The sequence below is a fragment of the Apteryx mantelli genome, chromosome 21 (assembly GCF_036417845.1).
Source record: "Apteryx mantelli isolate bAptMan1 chromosome 21, bAptMan1.hap1, whole genome shotgun sequence".
NCBI lineage: Eukaryota > Metazoa > Chordata > Aves > Apterygiformes > Apterygidae > Apteryx > Apteryx mantelli.
In genome coordinates this window covers 1,514,012-1,531,243 of record NC_089998.1, presented here as the reverse complement: position 1 = coordinate 1,531,243, position 17,232 = coordinate 1,514,012, and the positions used below count along the sequence as shown (strand labels likewise).

At 41.4% G+C, this 17,232-nt stretch overlaps 1 protein-coding gene across 5 annotated transcripts in view; it reads left to right on the top strand.

The window, feature by feature from the left end:
* Nucleotides 1-17,232, top strand: part of NEK6 (NIMA related kinase 6) — a 76,294-nt gene that overhangs the window by 22,638 nt on the left and 36,424 nt on the right. For all 5 annotated transcript variants that reach the window (XM_067308875.1, XM_067308874.1, XM_067308877.1 and 2 more), the window contains exon 2: nucleotides 8,683-8,807. In XM_067308875.1, the coding sequence (XP_067164976.1) occupies nucleotides 8,715-8,807 (93 nt within the window). In that variant the 5' untranslated portion in view covers nucleotides 8,683-8,714. The remainder of the gene's footprint in view (nucleotides 1-8,682; nucleotides 8,808-17,232) is intronic.

Genomic DNA, 17,232 nt, shown 5'->3' with positions numbered 1-17,232 from the left:
GTCCGTGTGTCCCGACGCCGTGCCGTGCCGGGGCAGCCGCAGAACGGGCTGCAGGCACGCGGACGCAGCTGGCTGTGTACCTTGCTGTGGGGCAGAGCAGAAAATGGGCGTAAGGCTGAGCGCTCGCGCTGCCCCTCCGCTGCCTGCTTCGAGGTGTGCAGGCTGCTTGTGCTCCTGGGAGCAAATCCTCTCGCCTGCGGTCGAGTCTGAGGCATCCCGAGGCCCGTGGCGCTACCCGCCTGCGCTAGTCCTGCCTGGGAGCGGCAGGACGCTTGGAGACGGCGGTGCTGGTCGCCTGTGGTGTTGCTTGCACGGGCTGTGCTCTTTCTGGGGTGGGGGTTTTGAGATTTGTTTCCCCTTTTTGTATTGTTCCCTTCTGGGGAATGGAGGGCACGTGGTGGGTAGGCAAATCTACGTAAAGTTATAGTTTGAGAGAATAAATTGCTCATCTCATCCGGGGTTTAGGTGGTCGTATTCCCTACTATTAAATTTATCCTGAATTCTTAATAAGTGACCTGCCTGCAAGCCATTGAGATAAGATACCAAAAACTTCCACCTGATTTTCTTCAGGTTCCTAAGTATTTTCAGTGCACCATTTCCAAAATTTTTGATTTTTTAACTTCAGGTTTTTGGGAGAAGTAAAGCAGCTCTATGTTGTGGTTCAGTTATATTTTCTCAAAATATTTATTTTTTTAAGCTGAACTCTGATTTTAATGGGAAATCTTTCACTTCCCTCCTTTGTTTTCAGAAACTGTTCTCCCCGGTGGATCAGGTAAAGGCAAACAGTCCTGCACCGTTAAAATCACTGCAAGTATTTATATAGGCAGCATATGCAGTTATACAGGAGCTGCCATTTTTTGTGTGTGGGTATATACTGTCTCAATATCTTTTATTAGAAAATTAAAGCTTTACCAACACAATGTATGTCTTGCTTTATTTATCTTGCGTGGCTAAGTACCAACACTTTGATAACTGAGAGCATCGGTGGATGCTGCAGGGGCGAGAGCTGCCTCTGGTTTCGCGTGCTGGAGGCGCTGGGAGCGGTGGGAGAGGGCAGCGAGCCGGGGACCATCCTTGTTGGAGGGACGTGGCGTGCAGCCGAGGTCACTGGTTTGCTCGTGTTGAATGATCATGAGCTTCAGCTATCGGAAACGGCCCTGAACTGGTGACACTTTTTATTCTTTCTGTGAAGCTCAGTGTTGTGGGCTGTTGTGGAAGTTACGAGACTGGTTGGCAGCCAAGCCAACCAATTTGGAATTTATCTGGCTAATTAAAACTGAACCCAGATACTACAGCCATCTTGACATCCTTAATGTTGTTTGGCTGGAAGTTCCTGTAAGTAAAGCTCCATTAGCGGAACATCAGCGAAACCTTCCCTGTGCTTCATTTCCCGGTAGGGGGGACCAGTGGTGTCCGCTCCGCTCCTCCCCAGTGGGATCCCAGTTGCCATGATTTGTGCTCGTTTTTACTGGATAGATCCCAAAACGGATAATCACCCTTCTGGAGGGGGAGGCAATTATTTCAGTTTTGATTAAACCAGGGTGGGTATCTGATTTCAATAGCTGGAGAATACTGCAAGAGATTTGATGAATTGCATGCAGCGCTGGGGTTTATCTACATGGGTTTTTGAGGCATAAGTGTGTAGGACACATACATGTATGAGGTATTTAACTTGAGTGTTCATAGCAATGTCTAAAGGCTGTTGGGTTGTTCTTGTAATGCCTTTTGCAGATGATGAGATCCTGTTCTCTCATCCACTTTCTGGAAAGATATGTGATGCTTCATGCAGTGTAAAAATATGTTTTAATTTACTGTCATGGGCAGGACCCAGTCTGAAGCTGTCTGACAGTGCAAAGCTTCCTAGGAAATTTGGAAACGGTACTAAAAAGCCTGTCACTTGAGAAATTAAAGTGCAGAACTGGAGCAATGTAAAGTGAAAATGTGCCAATGTTAAGTGAGCTTATTCCAAGACCTCTTGTCTTATTTCCTACTGTCCTATTTGGCTGTTTAAACAGATGAAAAATTCTTCAATTATTTGTCTGGAACTGTGTTGTGTCCCCCCCCCCCCCCCCAAAAAAAAAAAAAAAAAAAAATTAATAATAAGGAAGTGAGACCAAATCCGGAGTCTTACTGTCGTTGCTTGGTTCTGTGTACTGACTGGCTTTTTCTTTTTCCTATTTGATTTCTTTGATGCTGTATTTTGTCAATGCTAGTGTTGCTACTGAAAAGCGGTATGTAAAGTGTGAATTTGTTGATCTTGGTCCAATTGTTTGTAGAATTACATCCTAAAATACACCAGTGCAGTGGATTTATTTTCACCTTCTTGTCATGCATGTCAAAGGCTGCATTAGACAGGGAGACAAAACTTCCATTTCATGTTTAAGCATAGTGTCCACTGGTGTAAATGAGACCCGTAGTGGAGTTTTCTTGGGGGAGGCTTTATTTGCTGCTGCGGAGCCACAGATACTTAGAGTATTTATCCGCATAAGTGTTAATCCCATCTGTGCTTCTGTTTTTTGCGGGGGGGGGGGGGGGGGAGGGAGGTGTTCTTTGTTTTTTTTAGGAGCTAGTGAACTCTGAACATGGATAATTTGTATTTGTGAGAATTTTTTTTTTTAAATCATTGTTTCAGAAGCCTATGTATTTACCATAAGAATGTGAAAATTTAAGGCGTGCTTTGCATTTGTAGGTGCTGTGGATGTGAGTGTTGCTTTTAAGATCGTTGCTTAAGAAATGGTGAAAGGAGAGGCACACGTATGCATAAAAATCCGCCTAGTTCTTCCTGTATTTGCAGTTTACCCATATTGTTACGTAGCTGTTCGGTCTGCGGCGAGGGCAGCAGGGTGGCTGGGCGTTTCGTGGAGGTGGTGTCGGTGCCGAACGCTTCTGCCCGTAACTAGTGGGGACAGTGTTGGATCCTGCCTCCTTGTCTACCTTTCTGGTTCCTTCTTATCTGCTTGATTTCTTGCTTGCAACCAAGAACTTTGGTTAAAGAAATAAGCCAAGTTATGCACAATCCAAAAGCCAGGTATGAGAAATAATTTTCTTGAAGAGCGGAGGCTGCTAATATTGTCTTCATTTTTTTTCCTCTTTCCAACTATTAAAGAAAGTAATTAAAAGGAAAATTCATTAAGATGTAGTGCTTCATTGATAACCAGTTAATATCACCTTTAGTTGTTAAGGCTATACATACTTTAACTATGTTGAAATGTTTTGTAGTTTAGCCTCCTTATCGCTTTGTGGTTAACATACACGTGATACTGCGTGCAGAAGCTGCTTTTCCAGCATGTGATAGCTCCGTCCTAATCTATGTAGCCGGAACGAGGAGGCATGTGAGCATCCGGATGCTTCTCTTAATTACAGAGAAGGGTTTCATGGTGGCTTTTGGATTCCAGGGGATAATTTATTTAATGCACAGATTATGTAGCCTGAATAGGGAGATGGAATAAGGGGTGGCTAAAAAAGGACTGAAACATTTCTTGCTTACATGCTATGTTTTTTCTCAGTAACCTGGAGTGACTCCATTCCAACGTATGTTACAGTTAGTGTCCAAAGCTGCTTCAGTGCTAGTAAAACTTAGCTCCAGGTGTGACCATTTCCTCAGCAGAGTGCAAGGATATCTGGAATGGAGGTAAAAGCTACTCGTTTTAAGTAGTTATATCAGACACCATCATGTTCTCTGCTCGACACTTTCATGTTTAAAAATGCAATTAGAATGTTTGCTTGTAGCTAGATTATTTTAAAGAGAGTATCTCAAAAACCGCGTGTGTTTCAGTAGAGTTCCAGCTCCCCGCAACCCCCGTCCTGCCCCTGGCATAGCAGAGCGCCGTTCTGTCGTTGGCCGGGCTTTGCAGCCCCCTCGGAGACCTCGCGCCGAGGATAACCCCCGGTCTGCCTGTCGCGCCCTTGCCAAGGAGGGCCCAGAATAGCAGAGCGGACGGTTTGAGCGGCACACGCTGTTCCCACCGCGGCCGCGGCGCTCGGGGCTGCTGTCGTGCCAGCTGGGCCGGATCTCTTTTCAAAGCTGATATTTTGTTCCTTGCTTCTTCCTTTGCTTCCAGCTGCGGCGCTTTAAACCAGCACCGACCAAGCCCAAACCCTTGTCCCAGTGCTTCGCTTCGCGTGCTGCGGCAGCCAGGCTGCTCCGAGCTGGTAATTCCTTCCCGTTGGCTAGTGCCTGGCGGGGAGCGCTCGCACCCCGGGGCAGCCAGCGAGCTGCCCTTCCCTTGGGAGCGTCCCGGAGCCGTAGCTGACCAGGTGACTGGTTCTGCTTCCGAGTGCGATTCCTTTCCCAGGGCAGGAGGCAGTGGGTAGGATGTTTGGTCAGTGTTAGATCCCTGGTGTTTCCCCGACGCTGCCTGGACGTGCCTTTCATCTCGAGGCTGTAAATGCCAATTTTTCTGAATTCCTTTGGAGATAAGAGGCAGGCCGGGAGGCTGTCGGTGACTGCCGGCCACACCGGTATGCCTTTCCCTGCGCCTGCGGACTTGGGAAAGAGAGAATTTTGTGTTATGTTCTCCCTTTATGTAAGCAACCTTTCTTAAAATCATGAGTAATAAAATAATTAAGATAGTTCTGACAGCTTAATGTAAGGTAGAAATTTTGTAGGGCAGTTTAATGTTAGAGACATATTTTTGCTTTTTAAATAGTCGCTTGTTCCTGATAAGCCTACGGATGACTGATACTGAAGGAATGTTAAAATCAGGCTTCTTCCTACTATCAGTGGTGGTTCTGCCTCCACTGGAGTTTCATAGGACAGATTTTGAAAATCTTTTTTTATTGAGAGCAACCCATGCCTTAGCCCTTTCAGATGCTGTGGATATTCTGGCTCTCAGCTCCTTCCTCGTGAGTGTTTTCTGTTCCAGCCTGAGCTGGAGCAGCAGTGATGCCGGCTGGGGGCGCGGGAGCGTCCCGTCCCAGCTGTCTGCGTGGCTTTGCTCGCTGCAGTCCCGTAAAGCAGCAGCCGTGGTGGTTGCCGCGCAGGGAGCAACCCCTTTTCCTCACCGAATCGGCAACACTGTGGGAAAAACAGGCGAGTTAATTCGGTCTAAAGGTGGGCCTCTGCCTTTGCTATTTTGCCACGTGAAAATCCCCTGTGTCGTGTGCACCCAAATAGCATGTGCAGAGTGTCACGGACTTAGAGAATTGGGTGGAAGAGTGCTCTCTGGTTGATGGCTAATCTGGTGCTGATGCTAAATATTGCTGATTTGAAAACACTTAACTGTTAATTGTTTATTATTGTGAGAATTCATACACTTAAGAACACAAGAAGAGCTTCTTTTTTTTTTATGGTAGCTGGTGTTGGGAAAGATCTGCCAGAGCTGAAGGCTCATTTAGTTGACAACTGTTAGAAGAATGAACCCCAGCTTGCTGCAGAAATTCTTCTGCATCGTGTTTTCCTCCCCCTCTCCCCCCCGAAAATATTTAAAATACTTCTTTATTTTAAATTAAGAATTAGTCATTGCCCAAATGCCAGGCATGCACTATTAATACACTAATGAGATCAGGTTGTGCTCTTTGACTGCGTGAATACTTGCCAAAACTCTTGAAAGAAGTTTGTGCAAACGCTGGTGCTGGCCGCCAGGCCGTACCTTTCGCCGTCGCGCGGCTCGGCACTGTGACAGACCAGCACCAGTGCGTTTCATAAATGACGGGTTACCTGGAGCCTGTGTGGATGCCGAGTAAGGAGCAATGAAGGACGTTATTTAACGTCCTGCGAGAGGCGAAGCCTGGAGACCTCCTCGAGCAGGCTCAGGGTGACCAGGGCCGTGAACAAGGGCGGCTTGCCTTGGGGCTGGGGCGGATCAGTGGCCCACGCGCACGTGATGTTCCTGCATGGCGGCCGCGGAAGGGAGCAGAAGGGGGGTTGTACCTGCAAGTGCCACGCGTTGGGCTTGGATGGTGTTTTCAGATGTCCAGCAACCGTTCAGTTAACAGCGTGTTTGGTATATCCAGTTCGAGAAATAACTTCCTTTGCCTCATTCAACCATCACGGGAATTTCACCTTTCAGAAATTTTTTAATCTTTTTTTTTAGTTCTTAAAAAACCCACAGACTACCACACGTTAGATTCCTGCTAGCTGATGTGTGTTAGGCTGGATTAAGCTTTTTTTTTGAGCCTTATCATCCAAATAGTGGTGTCTTCTTCCTTCCTGTCTCTCTTCTCTCCTTCCTTCCACAAGCTTTTGCTTAGTCTTATTTTGAGCTGTATTATAAAACCAATCCAGTCATACTGTGAAATCATTTGATTTGAGGTAGACCCAGATGTGATGTCTAGAAGTTTTATGTTACAGATGCTGGATTTTACAACTCTTTTTACCAGCTGTGCTACAGGCAGCATAAATAAAAGTTTAAATTTCCATTTGTGTTGCAACTCCAAACTTCACAAATTAGATCTTTGTGCTTGAAAAAGTGTGTGGGGGAATCGAATGGATCTCTATAGGATGAAGGGCAATTTTAGAATGAAAACAGAGGATTGCTGCAAACGGTGATGGTGAATTTTTTTTGCCTCCTTCAGTGTTGTCTGCCCTTCAGGGTTGGGCTTAACTTTTATTTTTGCAAATTAATTAAACAAATGACTTGTACATATTAGTTTTAGTTACACAAAGAGGTATCATATTTGCCTAGCATACTTACACAGGTGCTATTAATACATTTCAGTTACACTGTGTTATAGCAAAGAATTTACCAAACAAAGTTTTTTAGCTTTCACAGCTCTCAGTTGAGTGTGTAACGGAATAGATGAATAACTATTATTCCAAATATAATAAGAGCATAAGAGTCCTTTCAAAGTCATAATGGAAGTTTTGGGGATTCCCATGTTTGAATTACTTACTACTGTCTCTGGGAGAATGCGTGGAAGGTTGGATGTAGTTTAATGTAGAAAGTAAAGTATCATGGAAGTTTAGAAGATGCAGACTCCAAACCAGAATTTAACGAATGTGATTTAAAGAAAATCACGTCTTCTTGCATCGCGTCTGTGTATGCCTCAGTTTTCAAAGAGCAGAGTGCTTTAAAAGCAAGTAGCCAAGATTCGTTTGGAAATTCTTTAGGACTGCAAGAAATACTGCAAATAGGTGAGAGGGTGGTTTGTGTTCTGCGTGGTTCGTCCCCTCCACTCTAGCCTGAAAATGTGCTGTTTGCTGTAATTTGTTGTGTAGCGGCTGCTGAATGACAGGGTTAGCTAATTGTATCAGTTTGCACCACTGTCGAAGGGATTTGTAATGTTTTCTGACATCTTCCGCTGGGTCAGTCGGTTCCTGGGCTCGGCGGATAAAGCTCCACAACCCCTTGGAGCTGAAGTTTTTCTCATGATTTATGCAGTTGGAAGCAGAACTTATCTTCTCGTCTCTCGTCTCATCTACCTGACTGTGGGCATAATTCAGTAAGACTAGAGCTGTGGCCCAGTGCTACTCTGTGCCGTATGTTGTATAAATTCCCAGCCAGTAATCCAGGGTAGTAACTTAGGTTTTGGTTTTCTGGCTTACGGGGATTGCTGTGATGCTTCAGAATAGGTTGGAAACTGGTATTTTGTGGTCCGCTGAGACCAATTCATTTTTGACCTTCCAAAAGGCAGATGAATCTTTAATGCATAAAACATCTTTAATTTCTATTCCAGTTAAATTACTTCCTGGTCAGAGCAGAAAGGCTCCAAGTTCTTTGGGGAACTATTGCATAGCTTGTGTGTTGCTTTTTTTTTTTTTCCTCCCTTACCCCTTCTAAACCTTTTTTCTTTGCTGAGATTGAGGTTGGTTTAGGACCTCTCAGCCATCCTCAGTATGTGCAAATAAGTGTAAGACTTGAAGCATGTTTCATTTATTAAAAAATAAAAAAAATCCTTTCTTCTCAGCAGCATAGTAGTCTTCAGAAAGAGAAAAAATCGGTTATTTCACATGAGAGATGCCTGGTCAGGAGACGGGAGGTGCTGCTGAGAAGTGCACACTGGGAAATGCCTTCTTGCACCTGGAAACTGTTATTGGGGAGATCAGTCAAAATAATGCAAAGACAATAAGTGCATCTCAGAGGAGAACTAAGTAACACCATGAATTTTATGGAGAGACTTTGAATATTAAGAGAAACAGCTTCAACTTTCCTGTGACTTTTTTTTGGTCTTGTTTTACGAATAGAAAATGTGCTAACCTTTATTGAATTGCTCACTAAGTGTCTGATTATGTCAGGCATCTAGATTCAGTAGTTTTAGAAGTAATGCCAACTGCAGTTGCAAAATTTATATTTAAGTTGACAAAGGCAATGTCTTCGGTAGGTAATGTACGACTGACCAAAACGTAACCTCAAAAAATGCCTTTTCTGCTATTTTGCTTATTATAAAAGTATTTTTGAAAACCAGGAATATTTTTTGGTATCGGTATTCCTGTTCTGTTATCTCTCAAGAGTTAGAATGTGCTTGACCTGTTGCTGCTTTCTTCTGGCTTGTGTTCGTCAGTGTACGCGTTTTTGTTTATCAGTGACGAGCAGAGCTTTTGTGGGGCTTGTGGTAGATAAAGATTTCTTTTTTTGAGAATTTTATGCACGAGTCAATCAGAGGAAAAAAGGGGAGGAATCAGTTCTTGCTGTCCTAATGTACAACCACGTGTAGGCCCACCCCTCGAAGGGGTTCTTTGCTTTCAGTGCTGAATTAACAATGATAAGACTTCTCTTTCTCTCTCGTTTCTTTTAATTGCAGCAGAGCAGTAAGGCAGAGTTTGGTATGTTACCATGGAGGGGCAACATAACCACCCGCATCATCTAGGGGACCAGAACAACCCTCTGTGCAAGCTGCCAGGACAGGAGTATCAGCATGATCCTCAGGTAGGTGCATGTGTCTTGCACCTTTTCTCCCTCTCCGTTTTCTTCTCTTCCTTTCATAAAGGCCTACGGAATTCTTACTGTGGAGGTTTTTTTCTTTTTCCCCTTTCTTTTGTTTATACTGAGAATACAGCAGTTAGAGGGTTTATCACATTTTGGATTTTGCCAGCCAGCCAGAGTTTCCAGTTTTTGATGATGGTAAGAGAAAAAAGGAAATACTTTCAGTTTTGCTTAGAGCAAGTATTTTTAAATCAGCTTATAAAAGCTTGTACTGTGTTGACTTTCTCTGCTCTTTGATTCTGTAAAGAAAAGGCCAACAAAAAGCAGTTCTTTCAATGTCAGTGAATAAATACACTTATTTATCTCCTTGCATAGTTTAATAATAAATGCTGAAGAGATAACTACTGAATACAAGAGAAAGTTCATCCTGCATGAAACATTAGGATCTCTGACTAAGTCCTGAGTCTCTCTGGAATCTTTCTCCTTCAATATATTTTGTCTGTACTACTGTAATGTTTTGTTACAGTGGTTCATTCTCTTCCCCCCTGCTATTCTGCAGAATTGGGATAAAAGTCAAGTTAAACCTGTATTCAAAGTAACTCCAGTACTTTCACTGTAAACATCAAATTTGTATTTTGTGAATTTGGGCTGCTTGCCTTTTATCGAGTGTTTGACTGCTTATCAGGAAAGTTACGTTTTACCTGGTCTGTATTGCAAGGAGTAAACAAAAGCCATTGAGGCAAAGCCATTAGAGAGAAGATCTCTAGGACTTTGGCTTAATATTATCTTGGGGAGGGGAGGGCGGGTGTTAATTTGTCATCCTAAGCGTGCAGTCCAGTGGTATTCAGGGTTCCTTAAACAGGAAAAGGTCATTAGGAAAGCTATATCAAAACACTGTATAAGATTTGCAAAAACAGTAAATTGTCTGCACATATGGTACGATGGATGTATTTTGTGCAGCGCTGCTTCGAAAATACATTGTATGGAGCAAAGCCCCCCACCCCTAATGTAGCAATTTGTCATATTAAGTCATTTAATAATAATTGAATCCCCTTGATTAATCTCTTAGAATTAGCCAGTTGCATTTTGAGCAATTAGGGTTAATTACTGCCTCATTTGGCAGGATAGAGCCCCTGTAATTATTTCATGAACAAGATTAGGAAGTGTTCCTGTGCAGCAGATACGTTCATGGCATCTCGGAGCACATGTTAGAATTTGTAATGACATAGTTAAGTGTAATTAGTAGCTAATAATCTGTGTTCTGCTGTTACGCTGATGCTGAGTGGGCTCATTTTGCTGTATGGTCATTGTTTAGTGAAAACGCCCCTCAAATTTGTTAATGTTCAAGTTGTGTTAATGGAGGTCTCCGAGTATATTAACTACTCTGAGAGCAATCTAGGTTGGAAATAGGACTACAGCAAAGATTTTCTTTTGTTTTTGCTGTCTTAAAAAATATGATGCTGAGTAAAAATATGTAGGGAATCATACAGGGAATATTTAGGAAAATATATAGGGAAACTAGGGAATTGAAAAATGCCTCTCTTCAGCAAACTTGGTGTAGAAGTTAACAGAAATGGTAATATTGAAAGGGCAGAGTACATAACACTGGCATGGCGTGATTGCTTATTACATGTTTCTGATTTTCCACTTTGCATGAACATGATTATATATCATTTTCAGTTTTCTGGTACTAATTACCTAGTAGAATCCAAAATGACATTATTTCTTTATTCTGAAAGCATAAGCAATTGTAGACACGCTATATAATAGCTTGTGGGTGTGAGAGAGAGACTTGGGAAGGAAGTTTTGGTCAAACTTGTCTTATGAAACATATCAGACATGACAGAATTAAAGCTTAAGTAGAATAGACACAATTTGTTCTTATGGATTATCAGATGAGGAGAAAGGTTTTACATGGACCAGTGCAGACTGTGCTCCGCTTCCTGGAGCGCTTTTTTCATTCCGACAGTTATTTCTGTTTTACAGACGAAAGTTGGAGGCAACAAGTTGCCGACTGTCGTACAACTAGTTAGTACAGAGCTGTGAGTAAATGTCCCAGGCTTTTCTTCCTGTCTGTCTTTAACTACGGTAGTTTAGTAATAAGATTATGCTTTTGTGCAACGCTCTCTACGGCAGTGTGGTCGAGAAGAACTTGCAGCGCAGGTGAGGGGTGATTTTGTGCTGCGTGAACTGTCAGTGCCAGCTTAGCTTTGCAGCGCCGTCCTCTCTCTTCTGCTTCCATTTCACCTGATTTGTATTCTGGAAAAATTTCTTAGTATATAAAATTTGGGAATATAGTAATTCTGCTCTAATTCCTTGATATTTGTTTCTTACAAGCTGTAGATATAAAAAAGGTATATTATTTTGACCTCAAGAGAGAGATTGACTGCCTGTCAGAGGTTTTCTTGCAGACTTGCCCAGAAGACTTGCAGTGCTAGCTCAGAGCCGTCCCTAGCTGCTCCTTTGCACTGTTTACAGAGTTTTGGTTAACCTTTTCCTTATGACTTGCAATAGAGCTTCGTATTTAGAAGTTTTCTAATTAGAATAAGCAAATATCTAAATATAAAAAAGGCTCAATAAAATACCGTTTTAGCTTCTGGTTATGTTACCTGCCTAGCATTACTCTGATGAAGGTTGTTGAAAAGAAAAGCATTTTCTAGTAATGTTCCTGTGTGAAAGTGTCAGTCATTTACATCTCCAGATTACTTGGTGTTTATAGCAATAAGAAGTAAAACTCATCGAGGAGTAAATCAGTGATATAAAAATATGGACCTATAATTTTTGACTAAATATTTGTATTATATAAACATAATAACTCACTTTTAAACGATCCTTTTATATACTTATTAAACATTTTAGCAATAGAACTGTTCATGGTAATTTCATTTCGGTCTGCTAACTTAAGGTAGATCATCTAGGTCACCTAACAGCAAAGAATATCTTCAGTTTATCATTTTCTAAAGTGCTGAGCTTATTTCTTTGTTAATATGAATTTCTTTGCTGATGTGAATATCAGCTTGGTCTGCTATTTTAAAGCTGCTTTTCTCTTCTCTCCTTGTCATTAGCTAGTACAAATATATGCTGATAGAGATGTTAAAACTTGGCTGAAGAACTTGGTTTGAATTTCAAACTTTAAGTTCTAAATAACAGTTCAGGTTCAGGCTGTTTTATGATGATTATATAGTCCAGTTTAGAAGCTGCAAAGTGAAAAACCTGATGTTTTCTCCAACAGTTATTGAACTACCTGTTTGAATAATAATCCGTATTTTAAAGCCCAACAGTTTCCTAGCGTGTTGGTGAGCTTGGAAAAAAAAATTTTTTTTAAATCAATCTGTTCTAATGTGGGCTTATAAATCCACACTGGAGTTTCAATCTTAAAATATACAAAATTCTTTTCAGGTAGGTGTTGTTGAATGGAGATGAGTGTATGATTTGGAACATCATAAAGAGACTTGAAACATTGATGTTGGAAGTAAATCATTGCTTATAATGTATACGTGTTCAACTGTGGGGGCTAAAGCTTCCCCATCCACTATCACAGATGTCTTTTAAAGGTGAAATTAGTTTACGGTAAATGTCATTCAGATGAAGTATGCACTTTAGAAGCAAGGAAACCGTTGCTTTAAAATTAATGATGCAGTGCAAATATCAGAAAAAATCTTATATGCAGCATAAAGATAATTAAAATTCAGGTCAGAAGTGTATGACTTAGTCGGGCTAAATTTTTTAATGAGATTTCAGAAAATTAATTGGGCGAGTATGTTTTCGCTCTTCTAAAGAATATTTCATTTCATGGCTTTACAGGAAAGATGCTTTTATTGGCATCTAAAGATTGTCATGTCTGACTTTTTAACCACTGGTTAACCAATTTTTAATGATTTTTTAGGTTGATTACAAACAATCTAAACATTTTGTGACCTTGTAGTCACTTGTACAGACTTAGCATTAGCACTGGCTTTCCTCATGCCAATCAGGCAGGAATAAAGCAACTGAATTTATTATTAATTATCATTAGTACTCACTGTTTATGCATTGTGCGATTAGCAGAGGACTTTTCCATTTTTTCGGCTCATTCAGACTTGGTTTTCTACGTGCTTCTGGGAGAAGCAACCATACAGGCACTGTCCTGCAGCATGGTAGCATCTTGCCGAGGGTTTGCTCTCTGGTCTTTGAGCCTGGTCTGTCCGTGTTACCCTTTCCCTGCAACATCAGCTTTCCTGCTGCAAGAATTTCAGGATTTGCCCCGTATTCAAATAAGAATGAAGAGGTGAATTTGTTGGTCAAACGTTAATTGTTCTGGAGGTGGAAATTCTGTGTACAGAACAGTTGCTTCGTACTCTTCCGTATCCCCAAATACCTATAAATTCTGAGCTAACTTCCTCTACAACTATTCATTCAAAGTTCTGTTCGAGTTACATGGCTGTGTCCTACCTGTGTGCGGTTGTAGTGGTGTATGAAGCTTTGGGGTAAAACTGCCTCCGACGTTCTCCAGCTGCAAGTTCTGGCACGTTTGTGTTGCCGCGTGCTCAGAAGAGGTCCTGTCTGGTGCAGCTGCCCCCCCTGGTTCGCCTCTTCGGGGCTGGCTGGCAAAGGGCTTGGTGCCCCGCTGGGGGGGGCGCGACGGTGCCGGGTGCCGCAGGGGCTGCCCGGGCTGGGAAGCGGGGGCTCCCGAGGGCGCAGGCGCCACGGTTCGCCCTCTGCTCTGCCTCCCGGCGTGGAGAGGGGCAAGTTGGCTGTTCAGCGTTAAGAGCTCAGGAGCTTTTCCTTAAAGAGGAACAAGTCTCCAAGTCTGGAAAAGAGTTTAGTATATTCTTTGGTGCCACTCTAACAGATGTGCCTAAAAATATGGAGAAACTTTAGCAGAAACTAAATACTTTTACCAAGGAGTAAGTATATAACCACGATTTTTTTTAATATCGTACCCCTCCACGTTTGCTTTGGTTGCTTTGTAATCTGGTATATAGAGACTCCTATTCATCTCTAATTAAGCTTCTTATCTTTGCAGCAGATATGTTCAGTCATTTTGTCTTTTATGCTTCTAGAGAGTTTATTTCATAGGATTTTTTTATTTTATAAAACCTTACTAACTGTGTTTGGCAGAAAGTCTCATAAAATACCAAATTGGAGGCTGCGAGTTCTGGCTAACTTATGCTTTAAAGTATTTGGACGTTGTCATTGCATACTTTTGCCAGCTTTGAAATTTTTGCTCTTGCATCAGTGATTACATCTAAAAGAGAACATGTATGCCAGAATAACTTGGTCTGGGAATAATCTCTGCATTTCTTCTTAAAAATGAATAGCCTCTTTATTTGAACGAGGAATTAATTGACTTTAATCTTTGGGTTTTTTTTTTCTTTTTTTCTTTTATGGAGTAGTAGAAGAATGAGACTTCTTTGTGTGGATAAAGAGAACAGCCTTTGTCTCAAAACTAGTTCTTCCCAGACTATCTGCTTCCTACAGCTGCCCTGGGAATAGAAGTGTTGAAATAGCTGAATTTTCATAGTGTCTTTAAAGTTCCAGAAGTTGCTTTATTTCCTCTAAGCTCCATCGCTGTGCTTGAAATTTGTTCTGCAGAGACAGGTGCTTGGTTCTTCTGTATTCATACAGGCTTTAACTCCTCACTGAGCCCGAATCTGTCTGGAAAGTGAGAAAATCTAGTTTAGGTGGATAGGCCTGAAGATGATGGCAGTATTTAATTGTGCGCACAGTTTATGTCTTCATATGAAGCTCTGAGAATTGCAGAAATAAAGATCATAGTTTATTTGAATGGGAAGATATTGATTCTTTGCCAGCTTCATGGAAAATACTAGCAGTTAACCTGGGAAGGATTTGAAAAAAAGGGAGTTCCCCTTGTCAAAGGCCATGAAATAAGTGAAAGGTGTGCAAGGCCAGACCATGGGACTAGTTTTCTGGGGAGTTGGATGTTTATTAGGTGTGCCAAGTGCGTTCTTTGTAACAGTATCTAGAAGAGTTGCCTACTTACATTTAACGTAAAGAAACATAAGAACAGGTTTATTTTAAATAGACATATGGGAACATGGACTGCCCTAATCAATAGGGGGCTTTCTGATACGGTTTGGTGTAGCCTGAACATGCTCTCTAGTTTATACTGTAATCAAACATCTTCTAGCCTGTATGAAAGCTCCATTACTTTAATTAGGTCTGATAGGTTGTGATAGCAAATGCAAATCTAGGTCATTGCATATGTAAATGTGCAGCTGTAGTCCTGGAGGATGCCAGAACATATCAGCTGAGGTGTCCAGTCATCACCTAGCATTAACTCCAGCATGGCAAGCAGACTTTATATGCTAACCGTATGAAAGTGGTTAAGGCGCACACATATATCCTGTCACTTTACTAATATTTATTTATATTTTCAAGTTAGGAAGTTGCTAGATATTTCTTGTCACGTGTCTAAAATATTAATTTATACTTAAACACTCTTGGTTTAAACACACTTAGAATTTAATGATTTATGAAGGGCAAATGGATATCACCCTTGATTTCTTTCCTGTTCTTGGGTAGGTGTTGTATATATGGTTGGACAGACATTTGTGATGACTTAAAGGTTACTGGAAAATAAATTTGATTTTGATCACAATTTCTAGTCTATTCTGTACAAAATTCCAACAGTGTATTCAATATGCATAATGTGAAGACTCTGTGTCTTGCAATAAGTTTAGGTAATTCTCATTGAATTTTGGGAAATACAGCTATTTTGTTTTAAAGTGAAACTAAACTGGCAGAGGAAAGAAGGCATGATAGTTAGGAACTGCTTAACCCAGTTTGGCATGCACAAGTCCATATGACCAGATGGGATATATCCAAGAGTGCTGGAGGAGCTGGTCAATGTCGTTGCAAGGCTGCTCCCTATCATCTTTGAAAGGTCATGGCAATTGGAGGAGATCCTGATGACTGGAAGAGGCCATCTTCAGGAAGGGCAAAAGAGAGAATCCAGGTAACTGCAGGGCAGCCAGCCTAACCTCAATCCCTGGGAAGGTTGTGGAGCAAACCCTCTTAGAAGCCATTTCGAAACACATGACAAGAAGGTCATTGGGAGCAGCAACGTGGACTTACCAAGGGCAAATCATGCCTGACCAGTCTCATTGCTTTCTGTGAGCTGTGGACAAGGGGAGGGCAGTGGATGTTGTATATCTTGATTTTAGCAAGGCCTTTGACATGATCTCCCATAGTCTCCTTACCACCAAATAGGTGAGATATAGACCAGATAGATGGACATTAAGGTGGGTGGAAAATCACCTGGACTGCTGGGTTCAAAAAGTTCCTTTGCTTGATAGCGCGGATGTTTATTGCAACCTGCGTGTTGTCCAACCAGCCAAGGTTGTGAGGTAAGGTAGATGATAAAGCTTGTTTCAAAGTATAGGGGAGACTAAAGTATGTCTTGAAAGGGAAGCGCTCTATGAACAATTTAAAGGAAATACTTGATGAAATCAGCTTCTTGTTTCCATGTGACTAACCTTCATGAATAACTGCAAATTGTAATACAGCCTTATTGTTTGTGTAGATTATTGTGCATGAATTAAAATATCATGTTCTTCTAGCCTGGAGAAATGAAACCCATTCCTGATAGTATTATGAAACTATTTAAAGACTTATAGATGGAAAAATTTACCTGTGGCTTTGACACTTCAAAAATAATTACTCAGAGTGTCGTCTCATGTGAAAAGGAATGGTTTTGCTCTTTTAGGCAACTTAAACTGAGAAAGTTGATGATCATGATGCCCTCGAGTTAAATTTCCAATTATTTGCCTACTTGAATTAGCAGACATTGGCTGGACATTATGGTATGTCTAAGAGATGAAGGCTGAAGATGGCAGCAAAAAGACCCAGTAGTCTTGTCACTGCCTAGTTTGTGATTTATATCTGTATCTCTGTATCATAAGCATTTGTAAAACATCTTTTTTTCTTGAATAAACCTGCAGCAGAGTAGCGTTCTGTTGTGTTTTTTCCTGTGTTTGTTGTGATGAAGATGCTTTAAAAATGACAGTTTTCAAAATGACTTGGTTGATTGATGCAGTTTGTGGATCAAAAATTACTATTTAGGAGACTTTATTGCTGAGTCTTCTTAAAAGCATTGAATTTTACAACTTTGTTTACAAAAGCTCTGCCAAATAACTGTGATTGCAGTTCAGAATCGCACAGACAACTTTAAAACTGGAAGCTTTTTCAAATATCTTATTGATACCTTTTTTATTGTTTGTTGGATTTTCTTTTTTTATGACAGAAATAAAAACTACTGCTATTCAAACTTACTTACTTTTCAATAAATATAAACCATGACAGATTCTTCCACTTTTTTGCATGTAGCGCTAGTGAAAGGTGCTGGACTGAGAACTTTCCCTGCAGTCTGCAGTTTTATTTCCACCCCACCCTCCGGGTTAGGCAGTGACAATAGTCGCAGTAGTCA